Consider the following 21236-nt stretch of genomic DNA (forward strand, 5'->3'; position numbering starts at 1 on the left):
TGTTTAAAATTCTTCGTAGTAGTCCCCTTTGGCACCTACACATTTTTTCCAACAACTCTGCCATGCACTGTACGCATCCTGGAAGGTGTCGACAGGAACCTTCTTTACAGCCTTTGTCACGGCAGTTTGGATCGCTTAGTTGTTGCCAAAATGGACTCTTTTCAGGGCACTCTTGATTCTTGGGAACAGGAAAGTCTGCCGTAGCCAGGTCAGGACTATAGGGGAGCTGGGGCAGCGTCGCCAAGTTGTGCTTGGTCAGGAACTCCCGTACGCGCAGATAAGTGTGGCTGGAAGCGTTGTCGTGGTGCAACTGCCAGGTATCGGCGATCTCCTTTCGCGCTCGGAGGACCCTTTTTCTCAATCTCTCAAACACATCCGTGTAATTACGATGCCGTGCACTGTGGTGTTTAGAAGATTCAGTGTCTCTTATCATCTGCAGAGCGTCTTGTCCACAGCAGGATTCATCACCGCGTCTTTTAGGCCCGCCTTAAACGCCTTCAACTACCTTGAAACTTAAAAATTTCACAAAGCAGAATTCCTATAAGTTTGTTGAATCATTTGGTAGCTGTCGGCAAGACTTTTATTGAGTTTAGCACAGAATTTGATCACGAACCATTGTTCGCATGTGGATGCCATCGCATGTCGTGACACAAGCACTATCAGTAGGTACACAGAAACAGCGATCCTGACGCTCCCAGAGCTTGAAGTAGACTGCGCTAGGTAGTGATGAAAAGCTGAAAGTCCCCCCCAACCTAACCCAACCAATCCAGGTGCGGTAGGATAGATAGCAGGGCCCAAAAAAAAAAAAAAACAATAGCATTACTTTCCGGACACACCCTGTACACACCATGGCACACCATGGCACCATGGCAGGACACACCATGGCAGAGTTGCTGGAAAAAATGTGTAGGTGCCAAAGGGGACTACTACGAAGAATTTTAAACATTTGTAACGATATCTTGCATAAATTTTTTTCTACGGATAATATTGCATTACTTTTTGGACACCCTGTATATCAGCTCCAGGCGATGTAACTGGAATACTGAGGCAGTTGGGGAAGTTTTATGGTGCAACTGACTGCTCTGGCCCGACTTTCTTTGTCAATTTAAAATATAAATTCCTGAGGGCCTGAGGGCCCTGAGGGCAAACATAAGTTATTTTTGCTGGAAGAAACTTCAGATGCCTTAATTTTTTTAGTGCAGAAGCACTACTAGGCACATTTTCTACGTACATACGCACCATCGCGGACAAAAGTAACAGCATCCCCTTCGAAGTTCCGACTTGTGCCGCTCTGCAGAGGGGCGCCACCTGACAAAGGACTTCTGGCGTCGAAACGGACCCACAACGCCAGTCTCGGCACCAGAAAAATGTTATGTCAGGTGGTGCCCCCATGCAGAGTGGCACGAGTCGGAACTTGAAGGGGGATGCTGTTACTTTCGCACGCATGCCTAATCCACTTATTCCCACCTGCTTCAACATGCTTTGAAGCTGTGGGCCATGCAACATCCTGGCGCCCATGACTTCAGGAGCAAGCCATCTGACTTTGCAGGCCTCCATCTTTAATATTTATTTATTTATTTGTACCTCACAGGCCCCCAAGAGCATTGGGTGAGGGGGGCAAATCGAAAAAAGGAATATGCAGAAGGAAAAAAACATCATAATATCGGTACAAGAACGCGGTACAAGGAAAATACATGAAAGGAACACGAAATTTATACAAAACGGAGTTAAAATACCATCAGACACTAAAATAGAAAGAAAAAAAAAGCGAAACACGAACATGTGAAAAAAAAAAAAAAACATCCACTCTTTCCACCACCAACACAGTCTTTCGTAAGAAGCACGAATCTTGGGATTAAAATATATCCCCAAAGAAAGCATGGCCAGCAGACACTTCCATCTGGCCCCCACCTTGATGACTAACCTCAAAGCAGAGCATTCATTATAAGCATTTCACGAAGCCACAGCATCGAGAGTATATCCCTCCTAGCCCACTCTCTCATCTGCTCTACTGGCCGGCTGTGTAAATGCTGTAGTGGGCTCAACCCCACAAGGCCCCCCCCCCCCCCCCCCCCCCCCCCACCAACTCACGCAAGCAGTCCATGGCCTGGTCTGTGGTCTGTCATCTGGGGAGCCCAATTGAACACTCCTAAATGCACACATGATGTCGACAGGACCAAAGCATCAATTTGAATGAACCAAAAGATCCCAATGTGTTCTATTTAACACAATTCCACTGTACAAGTTCCACGGTAAAAAAAAAAGCAACTCACTTTTCCTTGAACATTTTGAAAAGTGCTGGGTATGGATCAAAGGGTGTCTGTGGTGCTTCAAAGCGGCTCTGTGCTGGAAGGTAGCGCAGGGGCTGTGCCTGCAGAGCAATGCATAAAATATACCAGTCACCCCAAAGCTAATTCATATGACAACCTTACAGCCAGAAAATTTCTTCCAACAAACAACTGAGCATCGACAGTGAAAGAACTTAGCATGCACATAAATAATGTAATGAGATTTCACGATTACCACTTAGCTACACTGTTGAGCCTAACAACATCAAATAGTATAATCCCTCTTAGAAGAAATTGTTTGTACCACTGCCTTCACTACATCAGCTGTTGGCTACACCATGGCTCCAAGGATGCAGTTTGGTAATTTGAGTACTTACCAATTAATGTATTGTGCTAATGTAAAAAAAAGGAACACATAGAAACACCATCCTGCTTTAATCATCACATAATGCACTAAAAATTAACATACCACATTTCATATTCAAAAGGAATCTCTCCAAATGGCCAATGTGCTTCCAGTGCTCTTCCCAACCGCTTCCCCTTTCTCGTGTTTTTGTTATTTCACACTATAAAACTTTCCTCACTACCTCTTGGAAACCAATAAGGTGTACCGAGGCAAAAAAGACTGAGGACCCTGTACTTATGTTTGTAGCTATCTTTGCACAGAGAAAGTGTTCCAAGCTACTACTTGTTTGCATAGAAACCCACAAAGCAAATCACATTTAGTCTTGGACCATATTAAGCTGCACTTATGATAATTCAAACAAAAATCTCTGGTCCCTTGGGGTTTGAATTAATCAGAGTATAATGTACAACCAACAGCTTATCATATGCAAGTTTACTGGAGTGAAATTCTACTGCGTGAGTGCCCATATGGGACACAGAAAAATAAATCTGGCAGTAGCACACACGGAAAAAATTTGCACTCCAATTCGTTAACGCTGAATCTGTCTGCTGCAGAATGCATTTGAGGATCGCCCTTTTTATGGATTCCTCGCTGACGGCAGTGAAAAGAAGAACAGCAAGACAGCAGAAGAAAAGGAAAGTATGGCAAGCCATTTTATTACCAATACATCTTAATTAGCCCATCAAAGTCATCCAAGCGTGATTAGAAACTTACAAACTGCATCATTACACTTGCGGTCAACTTTCTCTGACTCTGCAGCCAAGGCTAGGTGGGAATGAAAGAGAAGGAGACGGATATTTGACTCCTGCAGGCTGGAGGACTGAAGCGCAAGTGTCAATTCTGTGGCAACATGTAGTCCTGAGGATGATGGGGACAAGGCCAGCAAGTTTACGCAAAAGGATCGACCATTCTCTCGCTTTTAACAATTGAACAATTGCCCCCTTTCAATTATAGGATTAAGAGGCTGGAGAGGAACGGTGGTCAAAGCGTGGTGTGTGAGGGCGAAGAATGTTTTTGTGCAGTAACTGGCTAAAAGATTATAGTCCCTCTCCTTGTTTACTGGCCTTGCTACTTGATACAGCGACAGCACAGTGACAAAAGCTCGTCCCCTTCTCTTTCCTGCCTAGCCTTGGCTGCAGAGCCACGAAAGTTGACTGCGAGCATAGTAGTGATAAGATTAAACTTAAACTTTACAAAGATACCAATCACGCTTCACTAGGTGCATTTTTCCCCGTTTCCTAAAAGAGTTCAAAGTGTGGACACTGTCTGAAATCGAACAATTTATGTTCCAAACCACTGGACAAGAAACCTCGGGATGTAGCCCTCAAAGGGATGCTAAGGACAAATTGAAGTTCGCCTGCCTCAATAGACTACCGTATTACAATGACAAAAGCACTACTATCACCGAAAAAAGAACTCTCATAAGACAAAAAGGACCATTACAGTCGACGACCGAAAATTCGGACGCCTGATTTTTCGGACATGCTTGATTATTCTGACTTTTTCGCGGCACCGTGACATGGCCCATAGAGCCAATGTGTAAGAGTGCTTGAAATTTTGGACGCACCGCAACTAACCACTCGATTTTTCGGACCTCGTTCGCACTCGCCGCCAGTACCCAAGCCACCATATAATGTGTGCAGTGGAACCTCATTAACTCAAACTGCAGGAGGGATCGAAAACTTGGCCAAGCAAAATGAAATTCAAGCTTAAAGGGTGCCTCTTAACTTGCAACGCTGAAATTCTGCGCGAGTCGGCACATTGCACTCGCGTGTTTTCGAATTCTTACTGTTCTTGAATGTCTTCCGCCACACGAACTTGAACCGTAGTCTGATTTCACGGAACTCATCTGTGCAGTCTTTCATCCCGAATACGGAACGTGAATACGAACATGCAGTGCTTGATCGCGGAGGCTACGCGCACGCTGTGGCCTCCGCAATCGAAGCGCGCTTTGGGCGCGGCGCCGGAGCAGATTACAGCGGCCACAGCGCACGCCGTGGCCTCCGCGATCTGCTCCGGCAGGCACCGTTTGCAGAGGCCACGCGCGCGCACAGGAGCTTGTAAGTGCCATCTATGGATGGCGCCCGAGGCCGTGATCATCATCATCAACTTTTTTCTTCGCCGCTATTTTCCGCTATTCACATCGGCATCAGTATCGCCAGCTCCACCCTTTTGTGGCGTGTTAGCACGTTCGCCGCGATAGTTGTGATTGTGGCTTTCGCGTGCTGCCGCCGAGCTTCGCAGTTTTATCGCGATGGTCAAGCACCTTAAGCTACATGGCTGGGAGTTAGCTCTCAAACACGGTAAGCGTGCGGCAGGCAGGAAATTCGGCGTGGCCAAGAAGTGCGTCCGATGATGGTGCAACCGAAAGAGAAACACAAGCTGCAAAAAGCGCGCTTCCCAATGCAAGCCGTGCGAGTTTCCCGAACTGGAAGAAGAGCTGCTCCTCTATGTGATGAAATTTCGGAACAACGGCTACGCGTTTACAGCGGACATGCTGCGCGGCTTCGTTTGGGATGAGTGTGCACCAGAGCACAGCACCAGCTCAAGAGTCGAAATACTCCGCGAGTGACGATATAACGTAGAATAAATGTCGCTCATTCCCTGGTTGGTGTGTTTTTACTTAAAAAAAATTTTTTCGCACATCACGTGTATGGGCCGCACCCAAAAATTGGCCCTCGAATCTGGAAAAAAAAAAGTGCGGCCCTTATACGCGTTTATACGGTATGTCGCGTGGCGAAATATAGTCATGAGGAGCTTTAAAATGTGTGCAATACAATTGGCCACTTTCTCCGGCATACTGGTAATAAGTTCGTGATTTTTTCGGTGCAATTTGATTTTCCGGACTGCCCGATTTTTCGGTCGTTTCCGCGGTCCCTAGAGAGTTCGAAAAATCGGTCGTCGACTGTATATGAAATACTGGTGGCACCACCCCTAGCCATTTTCGCTAGTAAACTGCAATACATTAAGAAAAATGTTTCCTCATAGATTTCTGATAACAGGCAACACTACCATTCACTTCAAACGGTGGTCATCATGCCCTTTTCGGGATGGACATCACAGATTTGTCTCCAGTGGTGAGAAAATGTTTCAATGAAATTTTTTTGGCAATAGATGCATGTTTTGCTTTTCGACTCACACCTTTGCAAAAAAAGCCACAAAATCAATTTTTACTATGAATAAAAATTGGAAGGAATTGTCCTCAGTGTCCCTTTAATCCATTCTGAATTAATATTATTAGCACTGCAGTGCACAGGTACAGTTTTCTGAGACACTGCAGACAATGAAATTTGGCAAAAAGATCAAAAATAAATAAGTGGTGCATGCACAAACACCATAATGGCAACATAGGTGGCAAAACAGCACACACAAACAAGGCATTCAGAACCTGAGCAAAAATGCACATAAGTAAAAGCACTACGGTAGGAAATTTAGAATGCCCCCTCCAGTGAAATCCATAATCATATAAGTAATGCACATATTAGGACCCTACACTCCCCTGCCTGTCTCACTTTCCTCAAACAGAAAACCAAGGCAATCTTTTGAAATAAAATTAGTACGTGCACTTTGGCACTACACGGCTAGCTAACCAGGGGATAAAATTTTGCACGAAATGACAGATTAAAAACGAAAAGTGGTGAGCAATTTTAGTACAGCAGCACCACACAGTAAAATTCCTCTTACAACGCAATTTTCACAGTTCCTATGAACTCTATAACAGAAGCTTTACTAGGCACATTCAAAGCAAATATAGTAAAGACTCATTCGACCCTCGTTAATTCGGAAGTATGGGCTGATTGCAAAGACTGCCAGCACTGGCCCAGGCAACGCCCATGCAAGTCCATGGCATCAGATGCTCGCTGATTCGGACAGTGTGGATCTCATACCTGTTAATTCAGATGGGCTTCTGAAGGCAGGCCATGTCGAGTTATGATCAGATGAGCAAGCGATCATCCAAATAGCCCGCCTCAAACCTGAACTGCATGATGTCTCACCTGTGCACATCTCACATGTGCGCAATGGCATGCATGACGGGCAAAAACCAGTTTGCCCGCATAATTTCAGTTTTGCTCTTTTGGCCTTCACACCAGCCCACAGTGACAGCAGCTACCGGCCATGCAGCAACCAGCCAACTGAGACCAGCCGTGCATCATTTTGGATGCTGATTGGCGCGTTAGTGATTTTTCCTTACTTTTTGTTTACTTGCCACTCTGGCACCAATGCACAACTTCTTTTCCTTACATCTGCATGGCTCCTCCATGGTGCAACATAACACCAGCGGAGGAGGCTCCACCAGTACCATGTCACAACATGGCAGATGCCACAGTGACCGATCCTGGGCGTGGCAGCTGAATTTTGATGGAGCCGAAATTCTAGAGGCCCGTGTACTGTGCGATGTCAGTGCACGTTAAAGAACCCCAGGTGGTCGAAATTTCCGGAGCCCTTCACTACGGCATCCCTCATAGCCTGAGTCGCTTTGGGACGTTAAACCCCATAAACCAAACCATACCAAACCTTAGCACTTCGGAGAAGTTCTGCTTCTACGCTCCTGACAGCGTGCACACAATAAAGCATTAATGAAACTATAAGCAATAGTCATTGCCAAGCAGTTCTCGTCTTACTACAGGCGACTATTGCCCAGCATTTCACCAAACAAATTTACTGCGATGCCACTAGAATTTTGCCCCTTTTGAAGAGTAGTTTTTTTATTCCTTGAAGTCTGAATTAATGAGCTTTTACTGATTACATCGACTGCCATCAGTACACGAGCCTGTAGTATCAAAGCCACTGACCATTTCCTTCCGAGCTTTGCGGTAGCTGCGACAAAGTAGGTCAAGTGAGATAGCTGCTTTATCCAGCTCTTCTGAGCAGTCTTGCTGGACACAGCCTTCTGTGTCGAGCTCCAGGTGAGTCTGCTCCTCATCATTTTCATCCTTCTCTTTCACTTCACAGAGTTTAGTGCTCTGAGCAATTCTGTGAAGCAAAAGAAATAACCAGCCTTAGTGTTCTGCAGTGCAAAACGTAGTAACCTAGCTTGACAGCAATCCATACATACTGTCAAACATAGGCATCTGTCACTGCAAAAATTAAAAGCGCATGCAGCTTTTTTTTTCAGCTTTGTTTGTTGTTGGCTGGCTCATCAGTTTCTGGCAAGATTCTAGCTCTTGATGCAGGCTAGTTAAGTGCTGTAGGGAGTTACAACTATCTATCAGCGTTTATATTGCAGTTTTTCCGTGCCTCACATAACCTTAAGTTCAACTACAAGTCACAGCCATAGTTCTGTTGACGAAACCTAAACAGCATGAAAGAAGAAATTCAATTGTAAATAATTTAGCGGTCATAGGCGAATACCACGTGGTAATCCATGCATTCTAAAGTCTAACGGATCATTTGAAAGAAGAAAGCATGCAATAAAATTAGGTGTGTATAGTCCTTTAAATGGCATAGGGGTAAATGACAGTACAATGAAAATTCTGCACAGCTTACAATCCAGCCAATCCCAAATATATGAAGCTCAAAGGGGATCGTGAAATAGTTCGATATATTCACAATTTAATATATAGAACATGGTAATAGATACACTTATCTATAGCCTAGAAGCAAGAATAGAGTACATGCATGCTAGCAACGTGCTTCTTAAAGTGGCGTGCCACCCACCAGCATACTGGCAGTACACCGCTTGCTATGCATTGCTAGGCCAAGCCTGCTTCGCATCAAAACTACAGCAGACGGTGCTTAGGAACTACAGCCACCACATATAATAAGAGGTCTAATCCTGTTACCAGGACACTATAAATAGAATAATCTCTCAATAATAATCTGCCACACTTTCGGCAGCAAAGCAAACAAAGCATGCCAGCCGAAGGCCGCCACTAGCCTTAGGTCAGCTAGGTTGGCAATGCTGTATGACAAGCGGTGTACGAAATGCTGGCTTCTAGGCATGAAACTGGTATTGCGTGGAAAATGAGTACGGCAGACAGAAGGCACACCATACATACAGCGGTTTCCAGCAATAGTGCTGCCATCAGGTATCCAAAACGCACAGTTAACTGACTCTGTGCATGAGAAGTGATCATGGAAGTGCCGCTACGGAAAGCACCTCTTGCAGAAGCGCAGCACGCTGTTTGATATGCCAACTGTCCCAGTGAATGGGAGTTCGATAAACACAAACAATTGTGCTATAATTTTGCATGGGGTTTTCAAGAAGAAATTCCGACTGTTCAACATAAACAATAATTCGATATATCTGGATTTGATATACCTGGGATTGACTTTATCAACTAGCTCATTCAAGCAATCCTTCGGCAAGCAGCATTGAGGTACACATTTCTTGGTAAGAGCCATTACAATTGTTTATCATCATTCTGGACACGCTTCGCGCGACCACATATTAAGCAGTATGACTCTACATTGAGTTCTACGGGAGGCAGACCGGCAAAAACTGCATTACCTATATCCTACCCCACACGATAAGCAGGTACATTATAAGCGGTCTCCACTGTACACACAAACTAGAATATACAGCTATGTATGAACTCTACTAACTATAAGAAACGAAAAATTAACTCACTTGTCCACAGTTATGCGCAATTTGCATACAAGGTCATACAGATGTAATTTTTTCAGCAATGCCGTCAAAGCAACAGTTGCTCGTGTGGACTGAAAAAAAAAAAAAAGATTGCAAATGTACAAGCAGGAAAACAAAAATGTGATATAAATTCCAGCAGGCTCTTTCCACCAACAAAAATATGCCAAAAAATTACAGCACATACCTGCTTCAGAAAGAGCAGCTTGAGCAATATTTGGTATCCAGTCATAGGCTCTACCATCTTGCTTTTGTAAAACTCATCTGTGCCAGGAAAGATGGCAGAAACGACAGTTACCAGGCATGAAGAAAAGAAAACAGGTAAAACATTGAAACACCTAAAAAGTTACTGCTTCCTGTCAATTATACCTTAAAAGCACTATAATACATGCATCAGAGGTAAGCCAAAGCACAATAAAAATAGCATAAAGCCAGCAACATTCAATTCACTATGTATAAAGTTTACGGAGTGACTGGTGTGCAACAAGCTTACTAGCTAGCTGCTAGCTATAGCCACAGTATACCATATTTACTGGCGTAATTTGTGCCCTTTTTTCTCCTAAAATTAAGGCTTCAAAAAGGAGCGCCCAAGTTACGTGGAGATTTCGCAAACACCACCTAGAAAACTCTACAAAAGTCAAATTTCTGATTTTTTATCAAGCCACTTTTATCTCAGCAAAGTTTCTTTTTTTTTTTCGTTCATTTATTTGTCAGAATTCGATTACCATATTTACTCGCGTAATGAATTTACTCACATAATAAACACACTCCTTACTTTTGTCCTTGAGAATTTACTTTTTCTTTTTTACAGCATTAAATTTTAATGCATTCCTCAGTTTCGTGCCGTACGCAGTGCAGACCTTGGCCGCACACCACGATGCTGCGCACCAATAGCATCACAGCGTGTTCATCTTTTGCCGAGAACGCCTGCAAGGGTGGCGAGCTCGGCGAACTTGGCAGAGCACCACGAAGCTGTGCGCCCTTGACAGAAGCGGTTGCAGCTTGCTCAACGCGCCTGGCTGTGCTTAGAAAGTCAATGAGCGTTCGAGCATCAGAGAGGTGAAGTGCTATAGAGGAAGCAGGACCTCCAGACTCCCAAGCGATTCGGCGAGCTCGAGATCGACAGCAAAAATACCTAACCCCTCCCACACCACATCCAAGGATTTTGGGATAGTTGACGGTGCTGGCCAATCGGGGCGAGATAAATCAAACATGCAGAACATCAGCACTGAAAGTCAGGCATGTGTTTTTTACGCGAGGTTAAAAACACCCACACGATGCTTGCGAGTGTATAATGCGACGTTATTTGGCGAGCTCAAGATCTATAGCGAGAATTGCCTAAGCCCTCTCCCACCACAGCTAACGTCACATTATACACCCGCAAGCATCCTGTGAGTTTTTTAAACCTCGCGTAAAAAAACACATGCCTGACCTTCAGTGCCAGTGATCCGCATGTTATTTTATCTCGCCGCGATTGGCTGGCGCCATCAACTATCCCAAAATCCTTGGATCGTGCCGTGATACAGCACACATCCTTCAAAGCGAATGATGCTAAACATCAGTGAAACGAAAACTGTGACGGATGGCTTTTGTTGGTGATGAGGGGGCTGGAGGGAAGGTGGATGGGCAGCCGTATAACATGAAATTTCAACTCTAACAAAAAAAAATCTGACAAAACTTTCTTTTCCCGCGTGATGAACCCTCCCCCCACTTCCGCCTTTTTCACAAGGCTGCTATGTGCATGCGTGCCTCTTCTCCTCCAGCTCCACTGGTTGCAAATCAAACCACCTGCTACAACTGCGCATTCGCAGTTCATGTTAGTGACAGGCGTATGCGACAGATGATGGCAGCTGTCAAGCACACACCTGCCACTTCGCAGGCACAGCTGGCTCCTCGTGGAACCAGATGACCGATGTGCACAAAACATTAGACAATCCACATACATGAGAGAAACACAAGGACGTGTACGTGGATTGTCTAATGTTTTGCGCACATCGATCATCTGTAGTATTATCATGCACCAACTAGGCCCAACAGAAGTGTCGTGGAACCAGACTGATCCTGTTTCCCACGTGCGTTTGTTTTCAACCCATGGCAGACGAATTTTCGCCCCTACCCAGAGGGCACTACATATTATGAAAAAGGCGGATTGATGTCAGCTTTTCTGGAAAAAAAAAGTGGGTTCATCACGTGACTAAATGCAGTATCTGAACAGTTTTTTGGGCCCTACAAAAGTCTCAAAAACTGGTTGGCAATTGGCCAAGGATGGCCATAGTTGCCCAGACAAGTCCTCTTGCCAAAACATCTGGCGGAAGTTTCCATCATTTAATAAAACACACTGCGGGGCTAGCTGGTGATGCACTATTTCTAGAAAAGTAATTCAGCTCTACTTTTTTCAGACAAGCACACAGACAGACATGATAGAATAGGCATTGACGCCAACTAAGTTTACTGAAATGCACATTCATTCCATTGATTTAAAATGAAGGCAATGCGTGTGTGCACATTTATGACCATAGAAAAAGCTTCCATCCTCCCCTATCATCAAAGTTCAAGAACCATCTTTCATCCTCTTTTCTGCCATGAATGGCTGCGCAAGTTATACAGTTGGGTCTAGAAAAGCAGCACGATGGACAGAGACAAGAACACAAAGTGGACAAGAGAGGCATTAACTAGTAACTTCGGCATTTAAAGTTAGTTAAAATTTAGCTCCTGACCTGTTCACTATTTGTCTTCGTCTTTGTTCCTTGCACTCCTTTTCTAAGTTTTGAAATGCATCAACAAGCCCAACCCAAACCTTTCGTACAGCAATGATAAGGAACTACACTATAGGTGCATTTTAAAAAAGGGGGCAGTCGTTAAATATGGGTGGCAGCCCTAATGAGGGCAGGGAGAACAGTAGCAAAAGCCAACGGCAATCCAATTCTGTTCTTTGTCACAACAGAAAACAACATTTGAAATTAACAAGAACAAACTGTCCAAAACACGTCACACTGAAAGGAACAGTGAAAGAATACACTACAATAGCCAGATAGCCTTCCACAGCTGCAAGTGTTATCTGCACTTTTTGTGAGATTCTCATTAGTAATACAAAGTGACTGGTTTACACCACCTCTGTGATGGTTGACATGAGTCCAGGTTGGTTACTGCCAGGCTACAACCATGGCCTACAACAGTCCATACCGCTGCTTCCAGAGCGCTGTCGACAGGTGCAAGAGGCATGCACATACGCTGAACGCTTGGCTACCAACCCTGCACGCTGCTATATCTTCTATGCTGCTGTTGGCGAGTGCGAGATAAGAACACTAGTGCAGGATAAAGCGCGAACTTAGACGCTAACGCTTGCCGCACCCTTACCAGTCACTTGTGCAGCGTGGCGAAGCCTGTCGCCTGCCATCTAAACGGGCACCGCTTGGCACTAGGGGTTCAATATATCCATTTTGTGGCCAACCACATCCGATAGATATAAAGTAAAAATTGCATATGTTTGTTAAAAATATTTGGGAAGAGTTCAATATAGCCAGTAATTCGTAATAACCACGTTTGTTATACTGAGGCTTGACTGCAAATGCCGGAACAGCACCAAATTATGCGATCGGGGAATACCGGGAAGAGTACGTCCAAGAAAAAACAGCACTGACTTAGATCTTCAGCAATGGAGTCCAGGCCAACATCAACATGGGCCTCAGGAGGGGCATTCATCTTGCGGGTGAAGAGGACCTGCATGCCTGCACGGCCATAAGTAGCTGCATCCAGGGCTCGGACAATTTGCAGCTTCAGTGGCAGTGACATATAGGGTGCCATGAACAGTTCCAGCAGTTTCTCCGGCACACCACGGTCCTGCAGGATTGAAAGGTTCTCACTACTTTTGGAAGAGTTGAATGCAAGAAAATTAGCTAGTTCAGAAAAAAGTGACATGTTGGAGTAATTTGCATGGTATAGTTGTGAGCGAGATGGGCTGGAAGTTTAATGGAGAATGACTGAAAAGAGATTTATGAACTGGAACCACCTTCGCCATTTTCCAGTCATCAGACAGTACACCATATTCAAGCACCTGCTCAAACTGCTTACATAAGACAGGAGAGAAATACATTTTTGTTACATGCACATTAAAGAACCCCAGGTGGTCAAAATTATCCGGAACCCTCTATGACGGCGTCCCTCATAGCCCAAGTCACTTTGGGATGTTAAAGGGCAACCGAAGAGGTTTTAGAATTCGATGAGTTTAAAAGGGCCGAATATGTGAAACATGTAGGTAAAGCCTGCGAAATCGTTTTGTGCTAGCATTTGAAATGGTGGCGTAATAGCTGAATGAAGCAGCCTCTGCGTTCAGGCTTCTCTGGAGAGCACAGCAACGGGCAGAGGCCCCGATAATGATGCCACGTACGACGGCGCTAGCCAAGAAACGGCTGTTTCATGGAAGAAAATCAACGCCATCGAAGGTGAAGCTCATGAAACATTGCTTAGCAGCATCAGACGTCGTACAGCAGCATGCAGGCGAAGGAAGCGAAAATCTGAAATTTCGGCGACATCGATGCCCCAACATGTTTTCCTGTATTCTCCAATGCAGTGAAGAGAACCCTGAGCTTTGTAGCGGCTTTAATCAACAATTACATCACCACTTTAAATGCTAGTGCAAAGACACTTTGCATGCTTAGACTAGAGGTTTCATAGATTAGAATTCTTGAATAACCTCGAATTCTCCAAAAACCATTTCAGTTGCCCTTTAAACCCCATAAAACCAAACCAAACCAAACATTCTAGTTTCTTTGAGAAACTGGTGTTTTGTCTTCGCATTTAAACATCAATTTTTCTCCCCTTCCTTAACATGAAATATTATAGTTAACAAGGAATTAATGCTTCTGACTGGTTCATCCATCGTAATGGGTTTTACCAAAAACATTCATAATTAGAAGTGAACAAAAAACATCTGCCACCAAGGCACAAGTGCATATTTGTTCGACTCGCCGGGATGGCTCAACGTCACGAGACCGAATCCAAGCCACGGTGGCCGTTTTTCCTTGGAGCCAAAGTGCAAAAGAAGCCTCTGTGCCGTGCAATGTCAATGTGCATTGAAGAACTTAGACTGGCCAAAATTCCAGAGCTCTCCACTAGGGCAGCTCTTTCTCTTTCCCTATTTTATCCCTTGCCTCACACCATGGTTCTAACGTACGCCTTGAGTGATATGGTTAATGCGCTTGTCCTTTCTTCTCAATCAATTTTTATTATAATTATTAATCACATTCATGCCCTAATAACTAAGCCCACAGCAACATTATCATGGCTGACTACTGCTGAAATAAGGTGCACTGTGATATTAACATTTACTGGTTATGCATGTCACCATCAAAATCCAAGCACATGATCAAAGGAAAAGCAGTGCAAAGAAAACAAAGGCAACAGAGGAGGCACCCAACACTGCACCACAGTGCAGTAGGTATGCCTCTTTCCGCTGTCCTCTTCTTTTTTTTTTTTTTTTGTAGTTTCTCCTGTCATAATGGACTACCAACTTGTCCCATTCTTCACCTTCGCAAGATATACCAGATATTTCACCTAAACTGTTCTGAAATTTTTAAAAATAGGCTTTTTGAGTTAGAAGAGCACTTTTTTTGGCATTGCACTGTCAGCCGTGTAGAGCATCAGAATACAGCTAAGATGTGCTAACTAGTAGGTTTGTTGACTAACATTGAGCAGTTAAATTTTCAACCATCATTGTTAGTCCCCTTATTTATTGAGTGGTGTGTAGCTCACTGTAAGTAATGTCCATATCAGTTTTTAGAATTCCAAAAAAGCAGTTACCCTCTGCACTGTGGCCCCACAAATTTAGGCTACATCGCGCCAAAATACATGTGCTTCCAAAAAGTTTGCCAGCAAAGCAACCCCTCCAGTGCACATAACTCGTCGAAATATCCAGAATTTGTAGCGCCACAGCGATGAGGGTAACTGCGTTTTTGAAATTCTAAAAAAACAACTGATACGGATATTACTTACAGTGGGCTATACGTCTCTCAATAAAAACAATGACTAATAGTAACAGTTAAAAAGTTAACTATTCAGTATTAGTTAACCAGCCTACTAGTTACCACATCTTAGCTGTATTCTGATGCGCTACACCACTGACAATGCTATGCCGAAAAAGCACTCTTGTAACTCAAAAAGCCCATTTCTAAAAATTGCAGAATATCTTAGGTGAAGCATCTGGCATACCTGACTACATATATCCATTTATGGTTACAAGACTCAAATTATATCATCAGATCTCTACTATGTACCGTTTTATCCAAAGTAGTAACGCAAACACGGAATTCCCATCAGCCCGCTATACATAATCAAGTAATACAATAAACAAAATGCGCCCATTTCATCAAGAATGCAGAGTACCCTTTTGTGTATATACAGTAAAAGCTTGCTTATTCAAACTCTGTTAATTTGAACTGATGGCTAATCCAAACTGACATTGGGGTCCTGCCACAGACTTGTGTACTTCCCTAGGTGAAAACTATTGATCAGTCGAACAAGTCAGCATCTGCAACGGCTAATTCAAACTAGAAGACCCTGCCCGACAACACTTCTCATAGATATCAGCATACCTCATTAAAGCGTTCTACCTCGAACAAGCACACATTTCATGAAAATAAAGCACCTAATGGAACTTTAAAGAAAAGCACGAAGGCTCTGCAAATTCAGTACATTTTCACAGCATGCAAGCCTTAATCCCAGTTCAATTATTCACCTTCGTTGTAGACCTTTCATTACAAAGAGACAGCCATTATGTTCCAGCCTATTCACTACAATGTGTACAAAAAATTTTGCTACCACATTTCATATTAAGTGCTGAATTTTTGAAGTGTAACACTGATTTCACTCAAGGCAAGAGTAATCAAAAATTCAACTAACAGTCACAACACTCTGGAGCAGAAAACATAAGGCATGGCTGCCAGATTAGTACATCACTATGTGAATTGAAATATTTACACACTTTTACATGATAGAAACACAAACAAATTAAGTCATATCATTAACCATGTTGAAGACAAACGCGCCTAGCTAAACATAAGCCTACTGTCATTTTGGCTTATGATGAGTCCAGGTCATCATGTGTTTTCTGGCACTCTGTGTCTGGTTTAAAGCAAGTAGGGTTCGTCCAGTGCCATTTTTTAGTTCTGCTCACAGATGGCAGCACAGTTACTGAAAGGCTGCTTTTTTTTTTTTTTTCGAAACTTTTCACTCAGTACAAGAACATGGTGGAACACGACAGCAGTGATGCCAGAGTTTGCAGTAACAGCGATGAATAATATTCTGAATATCTATTGTTCTTTGCGTGAAGATCATGACAATAGTGATGACCTTCCTGACAATGCACCAGAAGATGAAGAAGATGGATGCTGTCTGAAGAGGGACAGCAACGAGAAGCATGTCTGGAAGGAAACATGCACCTGGTGCAGGTGGCATCAGAAAGCCCTGCATGCAGTTCCCTGCTCTGAGCATTGGTACACTTATATGACAATCTAGAGCAGCAGAATTTGAATGTTCATTGTCAGAGTAAACACAGGAAGATGCCCTACTCTTCTGTTTTGCTGTTACTTTGCAATGCATGCATTTTCAAGGAACAAAAATGTACCAAAGACTGTTCTATTGAAAAAAAATAAAGTGTTATGGCATTTTTTTATGCTTCATTAGATAAAGTGTACAACCATTTCCTAAAAAAATGACCATTCTGATATGGTTTTAGAAAAAAAAAATGGTCTGTTAGGAGGTTAGAAGAGAAGAATAATACGTACAAAAAAAAAAATTTTTTTTTTACACTTTAGCTCCCCTCCTGCTCTGTTCTCTCTCAAGCCTATGCTAGTTTTTAACACCCCAATTACTGACAATACCCTGTTTGTTCTTATGACTTGAATGAACCTGAAATCATTAGACTTGAAATGGTAGGATGCGAGAAAAACTCACCAGCAATTTGGCGACAACTCCATCACCGGTCAAGAAAAGCACCGTGGCTAAGCGAATTCCCGCCTTCATATGCCGCACCTTGTAGGCCGGCTGCGGCTGATACAGGGCAGCCTTTAGGCTAAGTCCCTCTTCAACCCAGTCCAGTAGGGCATTAGCTGCAGCTGGCATAGAACAAAGATAGAACAGTACATTTATTTAGTTATGCAGGGGAAAGAAAGTAAGTTAACTTTATTACAATGCAACACTAAGCATCAAGTAAGCCTTGCTCCTGAGTCATCCAAGGCACCTCAGACACTCCAAGAAGGACAATATGTGAGGGGAAGCCCAATCAGGATAAAATAAATAGAAAAAAATGTGCTGCAATAGCTACTAGCTGTGAAGATATTAATAAAGCATTCTCCAACAGGATGCACATACACTGCTGAACACAAATAGCAATTTTTAAATATACCATCTCTTAAGGGTGACATGCACAAATCACGATGCGATCAGGCACATAACTTGCTGCAATGACAGTTTGGCTGATAGTTGGAATCAAAGTTCCACATGTGTCATTCACATAGGCCTGCTTTTGTGCTCGCTTCACTCCTGAAGGCAATAGCTTAAATCCCCCGTACACTCCTTTTAATATGATATTACTGTACTTACGGTAACCTGGCAATAAAATTATACTTTTAGTTGGACTGAGGTCTGCGGATTAGTGCAGTGTTCAGTAATGCGGTTCACTGTGTAATAAACACTCATGCTCGATTAACTGCACCTTCCTTCCTTCACAGCGAGAGTGAAGGCATGTGGTGATTGCTGGTTGCGCCTTCAGCTCGCTCTGGCACGACCCCGTGTTATGTGGGCATAGTGGCACTCAACACCCGTCACTAGTACCATCCCAAAGTCTCCGGCAAATAATGTTTCGGAACTCATGCTGCATGTGGTTTCGGTTCAGCGTATCTCCTCCGGGAGGCACTGTGGTGGTGCACAACCAAAGCCCCGACTCCGTGCCGCAGGCCTGTGCTCCCACACATACATATGCTGAAGCCAGTCTGCACACGCTCACAGCAAAAGACCAGGCGGGAGCGTAGCGCCCAGATCGTACCTGCCAGGCATCTGCGATCACGCTAAATCTGATGTGCATGCAACGTAAGAGACCAGTGGAGAGATACAGCATAGCGCAATCATCCGCGCGCCACCAGTGTGCATGCACTGACTGTTACGACGAGGCAGGTGTGCAAACAGCTGGCCAGCGACCTATGCATGCACAGTGGCATCCCGCGGAAGCAGAACGCACTATGCTAAATCTCTCTAGATGGAGGACGCACGGCTCCCTTGACTTCCGCAGAGCCGATCCGAGCTGACTGCAGCTGCCACAGCCACTCTTCTCAACGTGAGCTAGCATAAGACATGTACACGGGTGCCCCTTTCCAATGCCTGACGCAGGGTGTCATAAAGTCACCGCTTAAAAGCAACAGCTATGCAACGACGCAATCACAATTAAGAGCACAGGTGGAGTCCTCCCATAGAGGTCTCACACCCCGCAGAAAATTCGACACCACATAGAGGTCGGCTGCCGAAATCTCCAAAGGCCATTTATGCAAGAAGTAGACACAGCTTCAATAAGAGTGACAAAGCTTCAATGCATTCTCTCTTTTGTATGTTGAAAACAAAAAATACATAATTTTGAAAATGTGTATTGTGCTGTTCAACCTTTTTTATGTACCGGAAGTATTCAAAATATTTGCTACGAAATTATTTGAAGAAAATTGCTATTTGCTTTGAACCTTTGAACCAAAAAACCACAACTGGCACACGCCTAGTGTTTTTGCATTTCTCTTCCATCGAAATGCAGCTACCATGGACGAGATTCGATCCTATGACCATGGGCTAGGGTGTTTATTGGCCAAAACCCTCCAGCCTTCTGCCCAGATATCATCAAGCATGTGTGGCAGAAAAAAAAGCTACAAACACTAACGCAGTTCAGAATGTGCCCCTCATCTGTAAAAATTCTTAACAGGCAAAATAAAAAAGTGAGCTTAGGCCCAGTTGTCATTTAAAAGGGACCAGAAAAGTGCTCATCCGCAAGTTTGAGAAATGAGAATGCTCACAATCCTTGTCAGAAATTGTATGTGGATGAAAATGACCATTCATACAGCTGCGAAAGCCTTATAGGGCTGTGATTGTCAGTGCCACAGATAGAAGCAGCGTAAGCTTGCTTGCACACGTTGTAACTCATCATAAACAGCATCTAACACTTTAGTCAAGAATAAAGCAGCTAGCAACCTACCTTCAAGTTCCTTGTTCTCAAAGAGTTCAACCAGTGCATCAGCACTCAGATAGACAGCAGCAGCTTCCATAGCTTCAACCCACCTGCAAAATGCACATCAATGGAGAGCTGTGTTACACTTTGATCAACTGCTCCCATACAAGTTACATTAATCGTTTTAATAGGTTCCCTGCAACTGTTAAAGTGTAATGAAGCTCCTCATGCAACAAGTGCCATGAATTTAAGACACTCACAAAAAATTAATTCGCACCATTCAAAGCAACAGAACAAAAATAAAATAAAGACAGAAAATGCAAATTAAATACATTCCCTACAGAAACATATCTGTTGTGTACGTCACAAAACACAACAAACCACCCTTCCTTTTCAGAGCTCAGGCAACAGGAAATGACATGATTCAAAACCTTAATGTAAGGATGTCATACAAGTCACCGACCCATTTCTCGGACTCAGTGGGAACCGAAAAATGGCCCAAATAATCAAACAGTCCAAAAAATCCGTGAACTTCAAAAAATCACTTCACTGAAATAAAATCAGCTTGAAAAAAATCACGAACTTTGCCCTCTGCCATATTCAGCCCACAAGGATACCATTAGCTAGCACACAGCACATGTCTGCGGCACACTGTACGTTACCAATACCGTTTGTACAGCTGGCAGGTCTTGGCATGAACCATGCCATGAACAGACAAGCAGTTCTGAGCTAAAGCGTCGCAATGCCCACCCCTTGCCACCGCTCTGCATACACACAAACTCCACGTTCGGCAAGGACGGAGTTTGCTTCCAGGGCAATGACAGTTGGATGGATAGAGAGAAGGAACATGCGGGAAGCAGAAGGCTTCAACGACTCGCAGTTCCCCGCTCCCCACTCAACGGTCGGCGACAGCATTTGAGCCATGACCATGCCAGCGACAGACGCTCCTGCTGTCGCGTTATCAATGCGATCGCACGCTTATCTTCATAGGCTGTGCTTCTGGGGCTATGATCAATACATGGGTCCCCAGTGCATGGGGCCTTAAGTAGAGTGTCCCATTTTCTCGAGTGGCAACACTGAGGCCCATCTGCATGTTGACTCCAGAAATAGTGCATTCTTCGGCGGCATAGAGACGGCTTGATTGTAGTAGCAATGCTCACTCACAACTTACTTACTTAAAAAAAAAAAAACTAACTTTCAGACTCTTCGGTCATGAATAAGAACATGCTTCTAAGAGGTCCGTGACGATTCCCCTACAAAGTCCAAAATATAGTCCCATGTTATCGGAGTCCGAAAAATTGGTCGCCTACTGCACTGAGTCAGAAACTTTATTTTATTCATCTGGGCTTTCTACACTTTAACAGTGCAAGTAAATTTTCATATTTCCACAACACTGTCGTACAATGCCTAGCAAATGAGCTCTCTAAAAATTTGTTTTCATTTTGAATTTCAACAACAAATACATACAATGTTTAAACTTGTTAAATTCTGAGAAATGCATGAGAAAGCAATGATGCCTGCAGATCAGCTGGTTAACGCAATAATGGAGACATTTTTTTTTGCGAAAATGGTACCAAATTGTTCATTAGTATCCGTACTGCCATCTGGCGGCAAACCAAAAAAAATGCCTTGGATAAGCCCTACTCCCCTTCAACCGGACACGAAGTAGTGACAGAAAATATACAACAGGTTGGACTCATCATGAGCCAGAAATGACAGTTGGCTTATCACAAGCTTGGCTCGTCCAAGGCCACTAGG

At 43.8% G+C, this 21236-nt stretch overlaps 1 protein-coding gene across 7 annotated transcripts in view; it reads right to left on the reverse strand.

Moving 5' to 3' along the window:
• vir (VIR_N domain-containing protein) overlaps positions 1-21236 on the reverse strand; it is a 234002-nt gene that overhangs the window by 143520 nt on the left and 69246 nt on the right. For all 7 annotated transcript variants that reach the window (XM_089581727.1, XM_089581720.1, XM_089581721.1 and 4 more), the window contains 7 exons: positions 19506-19588; positions 17231-17391; positions 12922-13120; positions 9468-9544; positions 9266-9354; positions 7488-7668; positions 2274-2371 (listed from right to left, as the gene is read on the reverse strand). In XM_089581727.1, the coding sequence (XP_089437853.1) occupies positions 2274-2371; positions 7488-7668; positions 9266-9354; positions 9468-9544; positions 12922-13120; positions 17231-17391; positions 19506-19588 (888 nt within the window). The remainder of the gene's footprint in view (positions 1-2273; positions 2372-7487; positions 7669-9265; positions 9355-9467; positions 9545-12921; positions 13121-17230; positions 17392-19505; positions 19589-21236) is intronic.

This window comes from Amblyomma mixtum, chromosome 3, assembly GCF_055824585.1.
Source record: "Amblyomma mixtum isolate Tamu chromosome 3, ASM5582458v1, whole genome shotgun sequence".
Classification (NCBI taxonomy): Eukaryota; Metazoa; Arthropoda; class Arachnida; order Ixodida; family Ixodidae; genus Amblyomma; species Amblyomma mixtum.